The sequence below is a fragment of the Salvia hispanica genome, chromosome 4 (genome assembly GCF_029641045.1).
Source record: "Salvia hispanica isolate PSC_SH4W2 chromosome 4, Shi_PSC_v1, whole genome shotgun sequence".
NCBI lineage: Eukaryota > Viridiplantae > Streptophyta > Magnoliopsida > Lamiales > Lamiaceae > Salvia > Salvia hispanica.
In genome coordinates, this window is record NC_142695.1 from 4713261 (window position 1) to 4726811 (window position 13551).

At 36.5% G+C, this 13551-nt stretch overlaps 4 protein-coding genes across 6 annotated transcripts; all 4 read left to right on the forward strand.

The window, feature by feature from the left end:
* The first annotated feature begins 890 nt into the window (after positions 1 to 890).
* Positions 891 to 2846, forward strand: LOC125192058 (uncharacterized). Of its 3 annotated transcripts, none has more exons than XM_089055998.1 (2): positions 891 to 1451; positions 1491 to 2846. In XM_089055998.1, exons 1-2 carry the CDS (start codon positions 956 to 958, stop codon positions 2612 to 2614), a joined length of 1620 nt encoding a protein of 539 aa, XP_088912124.1. In that variant the 5' UTR covers positions 891 to 955; the 3' UTR covers positions 2615 to 2846. The 3 variants fall into 3 exon arrangements, with proteins under 3 accessions (XP_088912124.1, XP_088912125.1, XP_047945470.2); XM_089055999.1 differs by having other exon boundaries at positions 891 to 1403; positions 1452 to 2846; XM_048089513.2 differs by having other exon boundaries at positions 891 to 2846.
* A 1479-nt stretch (positions 2847 to 4325) lies between these two features.
* LOC125192060 (uncharacterized) lies at positions 4326 to 5377 on the forward strand. The gene has a single exon (XM_048089516.2). The coding sequence runs from the start codon at positions 4382 to 4384 to the stop codon at positions 5153 to 5155; it is 774 nt and encodes a 257-aa protein (XP_047945473.2). The 5' UTR covers positions 4326 to 4381; the 3' UTR covers positions 5156 to 5377.
* Positions 5378 to 7911: 2534 nt separating this feature from the next.
* LOC125192059 (uncharacterized) lies at positions 7912 to 9186 on the forward strand. Its single transcript, XM_048089515.2, has one exon. It carries the CDS (start codon positions 7968 to 7970, stop codon positions 8940 to 8942), a length of 975 nt encoding a protein of 324 aa, XP_047945472.2. The 5' UTR covers positions 7912 to 7967; the 3' UTR covers positions 8943 to 9186.
* Positions 9187 to 9265: 79 nt separating this feature from the next.
* Positions 9266 to 11358, forward strand: LOC148927109 (uncharacterized). Its single transcript, XM_089056014.1, has 2 exons — positions 9266 to 9318; positions 10617 to 11358. Exons 1-2 carry the CDS (start codon positions 9266 to 9268, stop codon positions 11356 to 11358), a joined length of 795 nt encoding a protein of 264 aa, XP_088912140.1.
* Positions 11359 to 13551: the final 2193 nt, after the last annotated feature.

Here is a 13551-nt window from a genome sequence, read left to right on the forward strand (position 1 = left end):
ATTGTTAAGAAAATATAAATATTTTAATATTTGAAACAATTAGCATTAATTACGATTACAATAATATCTCTTTTAATTAGTACTATTCAAAAAATCGAAATTAATTAGTATGTAAAACTTAAATACAATCCAGAATATATAAATTTATCACAAATCATGATTAACTACTACTACTACAATATTGCCTTATATTTTATATCAAATATTTATTATACTAATATTTCTTTTTACTATATTGAGTTATAATGTCAATTACTTTTTAAATATTTAAAATTAGTAACTAAAACTTTAGTACGATCCAGAATGTATAAATTTATCAAGAATGTTTAACTATTAGTAAAATAGTTTAGCAGTTAGATTGAAATACACACATGCATTTAGTTCAATCTTCTTTCATATATGAGACGATCATACCATGTCTATTCTTGACAAGTTGGGATGAAAAATTGGTTATTGAATTATTTGAAATCGAATAGTGAGGTCAAGGTTCAATCTCCACTATCTTCCTCTCCTTTCTTTGTTTTCATTTTTTCAGCTACGAAGTAGTTCATATCATAATTTCATTGTCAATTGCATTTTCTTACCAACCTATTCGAATTGGACTTCATTTGCCTACAGATGACCAAATTAAACAGCAAATAAGCTCTAAAGTCAAGTTTTTGAAATTAAGTTCAACATAATTTATCGCTACACAATCAAATACTACTAGTTTCTAAGGCAATTTATTCATTGGTATATACAGTGGTGACCTAACCTGCTATTGAATATATTATTTTAATAATACCTTAACAGAGTTTAGAGAGAGTCAATAGGACGTTGAACTAACTTAAACTTTCACTGCATGCAATGCCCATATAAATCCTTAATGCACCCCCAAACTTCATAACTCAATCAAGAAAGTGAAGTTCACTTGAACAAAAAGCCCTTCTTAATTCAGCTATTACATCCTCAAGCAATGTCATCTTATTGCCACTATCCCCTTTTCCTCTTCTTGCTCATCACTCTGACATCCCTAACGAACCATGCAGAGGCGCGCCGTCTCCTAGAGTCGCCTGTACCTGAGGTTCCCAAGCCTCAAATCCCATCTATACCCAAGCCTGAGCTACCTCCACTACCGAAGCTAGAACTACCTCCTCTACCCAAGCCGGAGCTGCCAACTCTGCCAAAACCCGAAGTTCCAACACTGCCAAAACCCGAGGTCCCAACATTGCCTAAGCCCGAGTTTCCAACACTGCCAAAACCAGAGGTCCCTGTGTTGCCAAAGCCCGAACTTCCAACACTACCCAAGCCTGAATTACCAACATCGCCTAAGCCAACACTAGAAAAGGCTGAATTACCAAAGCCTCAAGTGCCAGAGCTACCAAAGCTTCCAGAATTGCCAAAACCTGAGATCCCGGCTGTCCCTAAGCCTGAGGTACCAACATTGCCAAAACCCGAGGTCCCAACTTCACCTAAGCCTGAGGTTCCAGCAGTGCCGAAACCTGAGGTACCTAAGCCTGAGGTTCCAGCAGTGCCAAAACCTGAGATCCCAACTTTACCTAAGCCTGAGGTTCCAACAGTGCCAAAACCTGAGGTCCCGACTTTGCCTAAGCCCGAGGTTCCAACAGTGCCAAAGCCTGAGGTCCCAACTTTGCCTAAGCCTGAGGTTCCAACAAAGCCAAAACCCGAGGTCCCGACTTTGCCTAAGCCTGAGGTTCCAACAAAGCCAAAACCCGAGGTCCCGACTTTGCCTAAGCCTGAGGTTCCAACACAACCAAAACCTGAGATCCCGGCTTTGCCTAAGCCCGAGCTTCCAACAGTACCAAAACCAGAGGTACCGGCATTGCCTAAGCCAACACTGGAAAAAGCTGAAACACCAAAACCTACTCTACCTGAAATACCAAAGCCTCAAATGCCAGAATTGCCAAAACCTACACTGCCAGAGCTACCAAAGCTCCCTGAATTACCAAAACCTGAGGGATCGACTGTCCCTAAGCCAGAGCTACCAAAGCTCCCAGAATTGCCAAAACCTGAGATCCCGGCTGTCCCTAAGCCTGAGGTACCAACAGTGCCAAAACCTGAGGTCCCAACTTCGCCAAAACCTGAGATTCCGGCTGTCCCTAGGCCTGAGGTACCAACATTGCCAAAACCTGAGATTCCGGCTGACCCTAAGCCTGAGGTACCAACATTGCCAAAACCTGAGGTCCCAACTTCACCTAAGCCCGAGGTTCCAACAGTGCCGAAACCTGAGGTATCGACTTTGCCTAAGCCTGAACTTCCAACACTACCCAAACCAGAGGTACCAACATTGCCTAAGCCAACACTCGAAAAAGCTGAAACGCCAAAGCCTACCCTGCCTGAAATACCAAATCCTCAAATGCCAGAATTGCCAAAACCTACACTGCCAGAGTTACCAAAGCTCCCAGAATTGCCGAAACCTCAACTGCCAGAGCTACCAAAGCTGCCAGAATTGCCCAAACCTGAGCTTCCAGCTGTCCCTAAGCCCGAGGTTCCAACATTGCCAAAACCCGAGGTCCCGACTTTGCCTAAGCCAGAGATGCCAAAGTTGCCTGAACTTCCTAAGATTCCAGAACTGCCTAAACCAACTTTGCCAGAAGGACCTAAATCCCGTTGATTTGCGTCGACATAACAGCATATAATCAAGAATCAAGATTAGGAGATCGACCTTACTGTGGAAGATGTATAATACTAGAATGATGGACTTATATAGTCGTTGCTGTCTTCTTTTCTTATTGTTTTCCAAATTTTCTTCTTCTTATTATATGTAAGCTTACTTGTATGTTCTGAGTGTTTGCAGTTTTTAATTCTCTGTTGATATATATATTCATGATTTATTGAGGTTTTCATTTATGATTATATGCTTCAATTTTTTTTATTTTCTATACCATCACTTTTAAATGTTTCGAAATTAAATTCTCAATGCTAATACGGAATGGGAAAGATATCGAACAACCATTTCTGCTTCGCCAACATTTGTAGGATATCCGAGATTACATGGTTGATTTGTAGTGATCATTATAATTTGAGTTGTTTGAATATCCAATATCTTGACTTGTATCAAGCAGTTAGGCGCTTTTTTCCACTTGTTTGGAGATGAGATTTAATAATTTCAAAATTTTGATATCAACATAATATAACGGCGTCAATCTTGAATTAATATTATTTTGTCATTTGTTAATAATTTTTAATGATTCATAACATAGTTTGGAATTTATAAAATAACTAGAATTTGCATTTGATTAGTCTCTAAATAATATTTAGGGCTTCAAAATGATTTGAACTATAACTTCAGACGTTTAAGAATATAATTGAGAATATAAGAGAATAATCAAGACAACGTGTTTCAAAAGCCGTTAATCCAAGCTCCAAACCGTGCAAATGCAATAAAATAGAAAGTATAAAAATCTTATCAAAATAATTCGAAAATTGTCGTATCTAGTTTGAAACACGGTCCTCAGTCCACACAATTTGAATATTAATTTTGACATTTGTAGTTGCAAACTTTACTAGTCAACATTATGATCACGGCCATTAATACACCGTTACAAATATTATTGTTATTAGTAATATTTTCATTATATATTTGTTGTTATTTTTATTTTTATTATTTTGATAAAATTTTAATTTTTAAATGTTCCAATTAGGCCACTCTTATTAACCGATGTAATCAAAATTCTTATAGTCAATCAAGTGACATACTAATTTTGATATTTTAATTAATTTTGTGATACAATCGATGTTGCATCTAATTGTTAATTTAGAATGAATTAAGATATCAAGCAATAAAATTATATGTTTTGGATGCTGTATTTGATTTTATTTATAGAGTTTGGTGGAGTGCTCGTTGCCAGAAATTAAGGAGAAGGTAAATATGTTACTCCTAGTATAAAATGAGCACATATTTTTCCCATTTTAGCTACAAAAGTACAAATTAGTTAAGATTATAATTCGATTGTCTTACCAAAGTCTGCGAATTGGTGAAGTCATTTGTCTACAGATTACCATAACTAAACAACCTAACATAGTGATGACTTTTAAACAATTTTAAATTGGAAAGTTACACATTACATAAGCACTAAATTCAAGATTTAAATTAAGTAGTACAACATATTGCTACAGACTCAAATAGTTTTAAAGCCAATTGATTCATGTGGTTTAACGTAGAGAGTGGTGACCTAACATATTATTGAATTATATTTTCGTAACCACATACATGAGTTTTAGAGAGAAATGCATTAAGAAGTTGAACTAACTCGATCTTCCACCTCATACAAAGCCTATTTAAACCCTCAATGCAACCCAAACTTCATAATTTATCCAAGTAATTGAAGATCACTTCAACATAAAAACCTTCTTGATTCACCTATTGTCTTCTCAAGCAATGGCATTCCATCGCCACCATTCCCTTTTTCTCTTCTTGCTCATCGCTCTGTCATCCATAACTAACCATGCAGAGGCACGTCGTCTCTTGGAGTCTCCTGTGCCTGAGGTTCCCAAGCCCGAAATCCCATCTATACCGAAGCCAGAGCTACCTCCACTACCCAAGCCGGAGCTGCCATCGTTGCCCAAGCCTGAGCTGCCATCGTTGCCTAAGCCCGAGATTCCAACACTGCCAAAGCCAGAGGTACCTGTGTTGCCAAAGCCCGAACTTCCAACACTACCAAAACCTGAGATCCCGACTCTACCAAAGCCCGAGGTTCCAACACTACCAAAATTTGAGATCCCGACTTTGCCTAAGCCTGAGCTTCCACCACTACCGACATTGCCTAAGGCAACACTAGAAAAGGCTGAATCACCAAAGCCTACTCTACCTGAGATACCAAAGCCTCAAATGCCAGAATTGCCCAAACCTGCGGTGCCAGAGCTACCAAAGCTCCCTGAATTACCAAAACCTGAGGTTCCGACTGTCCCTAAGCCTGAGGTTCCAACATTGCCAAAACCAACGGTGCCAGAGCTACCAAAGCTCCCAGAATTGCCAAAACCCGAGGTCCCGACTGTCCCTAAGCCTGAGGTACCAAAGCTCCCAGAATTGCCCAAACCTGAGTTCCCAACTTTGCCTAAGCCTGAGGTTCCAACAGTGCCAAAACCCGAGGTCCCAACTCTACCTAAGCCAGAACTACCAAAGTTGCCTGAACTTCCAAAGATACCCGCCTAAACCAACTTTGCAAGAAGAAACCAAATCCGGTTGATTAGCATCGACATGCCATCAGGAATCATGTTTCTGATATTGTCCATATTTTGGAGGGATGGATAATTCTAGTATGACCGATTTAAAACTCGTTGATGTATGGTTTTATTATTGTTTGTATGTTTTTGGTGTTTACAGTTTGTAATTCTTTGTTAATGTATTTTCATGATTGATTGAGGTTTACTGTTAGTATATGTTTCATTTTTCTTGTCTTCTGACATCACTTTCAAATGTTTCAAGCAACAAAACTCTGAATGCTAAGCATTATCTTATTTATAAATAATCTTCTCATTTATAAATCTAATATACTATTTGAATCATAATTTCGGAGGCTCGACAAATAAATTGAGAATACAAAATTCAAACAACGACGTAACCGATTTTGATTAGTTTCGGCACTAAGAATTAGTTTTGCATATACTGTATAACTTTTATACATCCATTTTAGATACTCCTTCCATCCCAAAAACTAAGGACATTTGGGACGACATATGAATTAATACATACTAAATTAGTAAAGCAAGAGAAGAGGAGAAAGATAGTTAAAATAATATTAGTGGTATAAATTGTAAATAAATTGATGTATACGAGTAATGAGTTTGAGATAAGTTTCTATAAATTAATGGAAATGGAATAATTTTATGAGACTCACGAAAAAGGAAAGTGTTCTTATTTTTATGGAACGAGGGGAGGGGAGTATTCAATTTAATTATACGTCTATTTTGTCATTATTTATATGTAATTTTGAAGTTCGAAATCATCTTAATTCCATAATTGCAAATGTGTATCGAAATGCAAAATTGACAATGATGTTGTGCTCGCAATAAACGTACTTAATAAAAAGTTAATTTAGAGACGGTAAAGATATCCATCAATAAAATTATTTGTATAAATTAATTTTGTAAGTATATATTTTATAGCTACAAAAAAAAAAAAAAAAAAAAAGTTAATCTTTTCTTTTATTTGTCTATAAATATATAAAAGGGGAATTTTATGAATAATTACATGAATGCCAATAATAATATAAATTTATTTTTTAATATACTTACTATATTATTAAATTTAAATATTGTATAACCTAAATAAAATATTAATACCATGACTCTTCATTTTTTCATGATTAACTACTCACTAATGACATTCATCGCCACTTACCTACTAACCTATTAATTTTGGGATTTATATAGTCGTCAAATTATGAAGATATCAATTTAAATATGTATGTGGATGTACAAGTCAACCATCTTGAATATTATGGTCGGGCTTCTTGCTCCAGACAAGATAATCTTGATTCTTCCAAGTTCGTTCCTTTCATTTGGTATTATGTTGTATTTTATACTGATATTATTATTATTATTGATAGAAGCTAATTTAGATTGGGATTGACTGTCTTCTTGTGGTCTCTCATTAATTATGAACAACTAGGGTGAGGTGTTGATTCGCGGGAGAAGACGGTACGGGTTGATCAGTGATGAGGAACTATCTGGCCTAAGAATTGGCTTGGTGAAATATGTTTGCACCTCCTCAATTATTTCAGTGATTCTAATCTAGACAGTTCTTGAATCTACTGCCCAATGTAACAGGTTTTTCAGGGTGCAGCACTTTTTGATTCTCTCACTGTTCGTGAAAATGTCGGGTTTCTGTTGTAAGATATTTGTCTTTATAATTAGTTTTTGCTTCATTGTTATCAACTGTATTTTATGTTTAAGTTATTGGTACAATAAATTGGTATTGTAAAAATTTGTGATTTTAGAACTTGAAATAATAATATTGTTTCTCATCCGCTATATATGTTATTTTTTTTTCCTGTCTGATTTTATATTTTTTAATAATTATTTTTTATTCTATATATTTATGATTTCAGATTTCATACAATGATACTAGTATACTACTCCCTCCGTCCCGGAGAAGTTGACACACTTTCCTTTTTAGTTTGTCCCACAAAAGATGTCACATTTCCCTTTTTGGAAAAAGTTCTCTCTCACATGAATATAAAAATTATATTTTCTCTCTCCATTTAACACACAAAACAAAACCTCCTAAAATCTCGTGCCATTTTCAAAGTATGCCAACTTCTCTGGGACGGAGAGAGTATAAAATTTCAAAAGCACTGTAATTTTTTACTTGCAAAGGTTTAATATATAATACTATGAAGTATTAATTTTTTTTTAAAAATTAATTAATCTTTAGAAGTGATTTTTAATAGTACTACTACGTACTAATAACTAAAATGTTCAATTATGTACATATAGTTTGGTTAATGATTAATACTATAGTTTGGTGGAGTGATATAAGAATAAGCACATATTTTTCTCTTTATGAGCTGCGAATTAGTTCACATGCATTATTTCATTCTCAATTGGATTTTCTTACCAAACTGTCAATTTATTGCCTACAGATGACCAAATTAAACAGCTTTTATAGACGTGTCTTTTGTAGTACAAATTTAGATTAAAGTTTTAAATCAAGTACAACATTAATTAAATTATTGATTCACAAAATGAAATACTAGTTTCCAAGGCTATTGATTCACGATGAATTCGTCTAACTCCATTGGTGGTCACCTAACCCGTTCTTGAATTGTACTAGTACTTTAATAACCACATTACACGACTTTAAGAGAGACAAAGGCATTAGGAAGTTGAACTAACTTTATCTTCCACCTCAAACAATGCCTATATAAACCCTCATGCACCCCCAAACATCATAACTCATCCAACAAAGTTAAATCACTTAGAACAAAAAAGCTTTCTTGATTCAGCTATTACCTCTTCAAACAATGGCATTTCATCGCCGCCATTCCCTTTTCCTCTTCTTGCTCATCGCACTGTCATCCATAACGAACCATGCAGATGCGCGCCATCTCCTAGAGTCGTCTCCCAAGCCCGAAATCCCATCTATACCCAAGCCTGAGTTGCCACCGTTGCCTAAGCTTGAGGTCCCAACATTACCCAAGCCTGAGCTGCCACCGTTGCCTAAGCTTGAGATTCCAACACTGCCAAAGCCCGAGCTTCCAACACTACCAAAACTAGAGGTACCTGTGCTGCCAAAGCCTGAACTTCCAACACTACCTAAGCCAGAATTACCGACATCGCCTAAGCCAACACTAGAAAAGGCAGAATCACCAAAGCCTACCCTACCTGAAATACCAAAGCCTCAAATTCCAGAGCTACCAAAGCTCCCAGAATTGCCAAAACCTGAGATCCCGGCTGTCCCTAAGCCTGAGGTACCAACAGTGCCAAAACCCGAGGTCCCAACTTTGCCAAAACCTGAGATCCCGGCTGTCCCTAAGCCTGAGGTACCAGCATTGCCAAAACCTGAGATCCCAACTTCACCTAAGCCTGAGGTTCCAGCAGTGCCGAAACCTGAGATACCAACTTTGCCTAAGCCCGAGATCCCGACTTTGCCTAAGCCTGAACTTCCAACACTACCCAAACCAGAGGTACCAACATTGCCTAAGCCAACACTCGAAAAAGCTGAAACGCCAAAGCCTACTCTGCCTGAAATACCAAAGCCTCAGCTGCCAGAGCTGCCAAAGCTCCCAGAATTACCAAAACCTCAACTGCCAGAGCTACCAAAGCTGCCAGAATTGCCCAAACCTGAGCTTCCAGCTGTCCCTAAGCCCGAGATTCCAACATTGCCAAAACCTGAGCTCCCAACTTTTCCTAAGCCTGAGATGCCAAAGTTGCCTGAACTTCCTAAGATACCTGAACTGCCTAAACCAACTTTGCCGGAAGGACCCAAATCTCGTTGATTTATGTCGACAGAGGAACATGACATCAGGAATCGAGTTCCGGAGATCGACTTACTGAGGAGGGATGCATAATTCTAGAATGATCGACTTATATTGTTGTTGCTGTTTTCTTTTCTTATTGTTTTCCAATTTGTCCTTCTATTATATGTAAGCTTGCTTGTATGTTATGGTTGTTTACAGTTTGTAATTCTTTGTTAATGTCATTTAGTATATATTCATGATTGATTGAGGTTTTCAGTTATAATCAACTATGTTTCATTTTTTTTTTTCGATCATCACTTTCAAATGTTAAGAGGAATTAAATTCCCCATGCTAGTACTGAAATGGGAAAGATATGGAACAACCATTTCTCCTTGCCCAACATTATGATGAAAATGTATCTGTGTGAGTGCATGCAGTCTACTTCAGCAAATATCGAAACGAAACTATTTCTAATATTATAAACTTATTTTTTTTAAAGATTTAACTTTTGTGAAGGTTGCATAATTAAAAATCAGAATTTGATTTGTTTGAATATCCAATATAATTAGGCACCTCTTTTCTTTCATTTATTTGTAGCTGAAATTAATCAGTAATTCATTTAATATCAAAATTCTAAATTAATTTGGGGTTTTTGGAATGGAGATCAGGGAATAAATATTTAATAAATTAATTGGAGAAATAATTAAGTCGGAGTTTTGAGAGACTAAAGTATGAATGAAAACAAAATAGAAGAAAATAAAATAAGAGCAAAAATAAAATAAGAGAGGTTAAGTGTGCTATATTTTGTATTTGTAGTTGCTCTTTACCAAGGTCATTTTGACAGCAAAAGCTAGGATAACTTTTCCATAGTTTTAGAATTTTATAGCAAACCTCATTGCCTATCAATATTACTTTCATTATTTTTTCGTTTTTATATAATACTATATTTTTAATTTGGTCAAATTTAAAATCTAAATTTTCCAATAACTTATTAGCTTATTAAATGGTATAAGTACTCCATAATTAATTCTTTTAGTCGATCAAGTGGCATAATTGAGGTTAAATAAGATTGTAGTACATTATTTTTCACATGAAAAAAGTTATCCGACAATATAAAAATTAATTGGTAATCAAATCTTCATGTCTCATGTTCTCTGTTTGGATATGTAATTTAGAGACGTACTAACCTTGGAATTAGTCATGTACTGCTACACAGATTTTCCATTACTCATATAATTTTGAAATTTTAATTTCTGATCATTTATATTCCATAATTGCAAATGTGATTTGGCAATGAATAATTAGCAATGATGTTGCATTGCTCGTAAATTTATATTTTCTGGAAAACAAGTTAATTAATTTGGCACGAGATTTTATGCAACTTTATTTTGTGTGTTGAGAGGAGAGAGTAAAATAAAAGAGAGAATAAAGTAGAGGCAAAGGTGTTTCCATTTTAAGTAATGGGTCATCTTAGTCGGGACAAACTAAAAAGAAAAGTGAGTCATCTTCAATGGGACGGAGGGAGTAGTTACTAGTAGTCAGTGGTGTATTCAGGCTAGAACAAGGGGTACAACTGTACCCCCAAATCAAAATACTAATATACCATGTATTAAGCTAATTTTTTAAGAAAGCGTTGGTGGTCTAGTGGTTCGCCTGCTCCCCTTTTAACATAGAGGTTCTGAGTTTGATCTCTCCTTGCTGTCTGGTTTCAAGCCTGAGCTGCCATCGTTGCCTAAGCCCGAGATTCCAACACTGCCAAAACCTGAAATCCCAGTATTGCCCAAGCCTGAATTTCCAACACTGCCTAAACCAGAGGTACCTGTATTGCCAAAACCCGAGATTCCAACACTACCCAAGCCAGAGGGTACCTGTGTTGCCAAAGCCCGAAATTCCAGCACTACCCAAGCCTGAGATACCGGCATTGCCTAAGCCAACACTAGAAAAGGCTGAAACGCCAAAGCCTACTCTACCGGAAATACCAAAGCCTCAAATGCCAGAGCTACCAAAGCTCCCAGAATTGCCAAAACCTGAGATCCCGGCTGTCCCTAAGCCTGAGGTACCAACATTGCCAAAATCCGAGGTCCCAACTTTGCCTAAGCCTGAGGTTCCAACCGTGCCAAAACCTGAGATCCCGGCTGTCCCTAAGCCTGAGGTACCAGCATTGCCAAAACCTGAGGTCCCAACTTCACCTAAGCCTGAGGTTCCAACAGTGCCAAAACCTGAGGTTCCAACAGTGCCTAAGCCCGAGATCCCGACTTTGCCTAAGCCTGAGGTTCCAACAGTGCCAAAACCTGAGGTACCAACTGTGCCTAAGCCTGAGATCCCGACTTTGCCAAAGCCCGAACTTCCAACACTACCCAAACCAGAGGTACCAACATTACATAAGCCAGCACCGGAAAAGGCTGAGACGCCAAAGCCTACTCTACCCGAAATACCAAAGCCTCAAATACCATAATTGCCAAAACCAACGGTGCCAGAGCTACCAAAGCTCCCTGAATTACCAAAACCTGAGGTCCTGACTGTCCCTAAGCCCGAGGTACCAACCGTGCCAAAACCTCAACTACCAGAGCTACCAAAGCTCCCAGAATTGCCCAAACCTGAGCTTCCAGCTGTCCCTAAGCCCGAGCTTCCAACATTGCCAAAAACTGAGGTCCCAACTTTGCCTAAGCCTGAGTTGCCAAAGTTGCCTGAACTTCCCAAGATTCCGGAACTGCCTAAACCATCTTTGCCCGAAGGACCCAAATCCCGTTGATTTGCATCGACATAGGAACATGACACCGGGATTAATCTAGTTTCAGAGATTGACCTTATTATGGAAGGATGTACTATAATTCTAGAATGATCGATTCATATAGTCGTTGCTGTCTTCTTTTCTTATTGCTTTCCAATTTATCCTCTTTTTATTATATGTAAGCTTGTATGTTCTGGTTGTATAATGTCATTTAATATATATTCATGATTGATTGAGGTTTGCATGATTAGTATATGGTGTTTGCAGTGATAATCAACTGTCTCATTTTTCTTGTTTTCTACCGCGACCTATATATGTTTCTGCCATGATGTAAATCAACGCAGCTACACGAATTAACGAGGTAATTACCTAACAATAATTAAAAACAGATAAGTTTTATTGTCTCAAGTCTAAACTCTCAAGTTTCAAAGAGGCAGAATGGTTATTAAAATATTCAAACGAACATGTGATAGGGACCAAATCTCTCAAAGTCACGCTAGTTTTCACCCTCTCTAATCTCTTTTCATATAATTTCTCTATTAATTCCTATCAAATTTGTTGACTCATCATCCTTTGTTGCAACAGGCTTGATGACATAATCAGATGTGGCCTCCTTTTTAGCCATAGCCTCCTTTTTAGCTAAATATGCCACTCACTCTATAATTTTGTTGAGAAGTTTATTCGTCTCGGCGAAATAAATGGCATCCTCATCAAAATTATGATAAACAGCATCTAGAAATTCTTGCCATGAGCACTTAGGATTCGAACGTCGATACTCGTGGAGCCATATGGATGCTGGATGGTCAAAAAACCTCCTCACAAAAAATAGACGATCAGCATCGGAGAACAAGTGATAGTCAAAATATTCCTGAATTTCCAAAATCCATCTCACGGGGTTAACACCAGAAAACTGAGGAGGAGAGTCTGGAGGAGAGTTTGACAACAAGACGGACATGGTGGTATCAATAGGAGGATGAGAACCTAATGAAAGCACCAATTTGATAGGAATTAATATGGGATTAATTCCTATCTAGAGAAATTATATGAAAAGAGATTAGAGAGGGTGGAAACTAGCGTGACTTTGAGAGATTTGAGAGAACTGGCGGTTTCTCCAAGAGGGAGATGCGGAGGAGAAAACGAGATTAATAATTTAATTCTTCATTCTGCTTTTTAATAATAAAAGACTCCACACATATTTATAATATATGTGGTACAAAAAGATCTCTATAAACTAGGAAAACAAATCAAAAGCAAATCAAATCCTAACTACTATGGAAAGTAAATAAAATCATAATAACTAAATAATACTAAAACATAAATAAACTAAATAAATATACGGAGAGAATATCAGCTCCCTTCCGGAATAAAATAGAATATCAGGTCCCTATCAACACGTCATATATTATGAGAGACAAGTATTCACCAAAATAGCTTTGGCCTTTGTGATTAGGGCTGGGTAAATATACTGAAAAAATGGTATATCGATCGTATCGTACTGAAAAATATCGAAATATATCGAATTTTCGGTATACCGAAACTTTCGGTACGATACTATACCGTATCAAAAGTTTTCGGTATGATAACGATATGAATTTTCTTATACCGCGATATACCGTTTTATATCGAATATATGGTATATATCGATATTATCGGTATACCGAAATATATCGAAAATCAATACGTATCGAGTTATCGATACATATCGTTTATACCATTTATATCGATAATAATAATAATAATAATAATAATAATAATAATAATAATAATAATAATAATAATAATAATAATATAATTTATTTTTTTAAGATTAGAAGTTTAAATCATAAATATATCCATATAACTTAATTATATATTTTTTATTATGAAGATGTGGACAATGTTTATTTTATTATGTTAAAATTATATTAATTTTGGTTT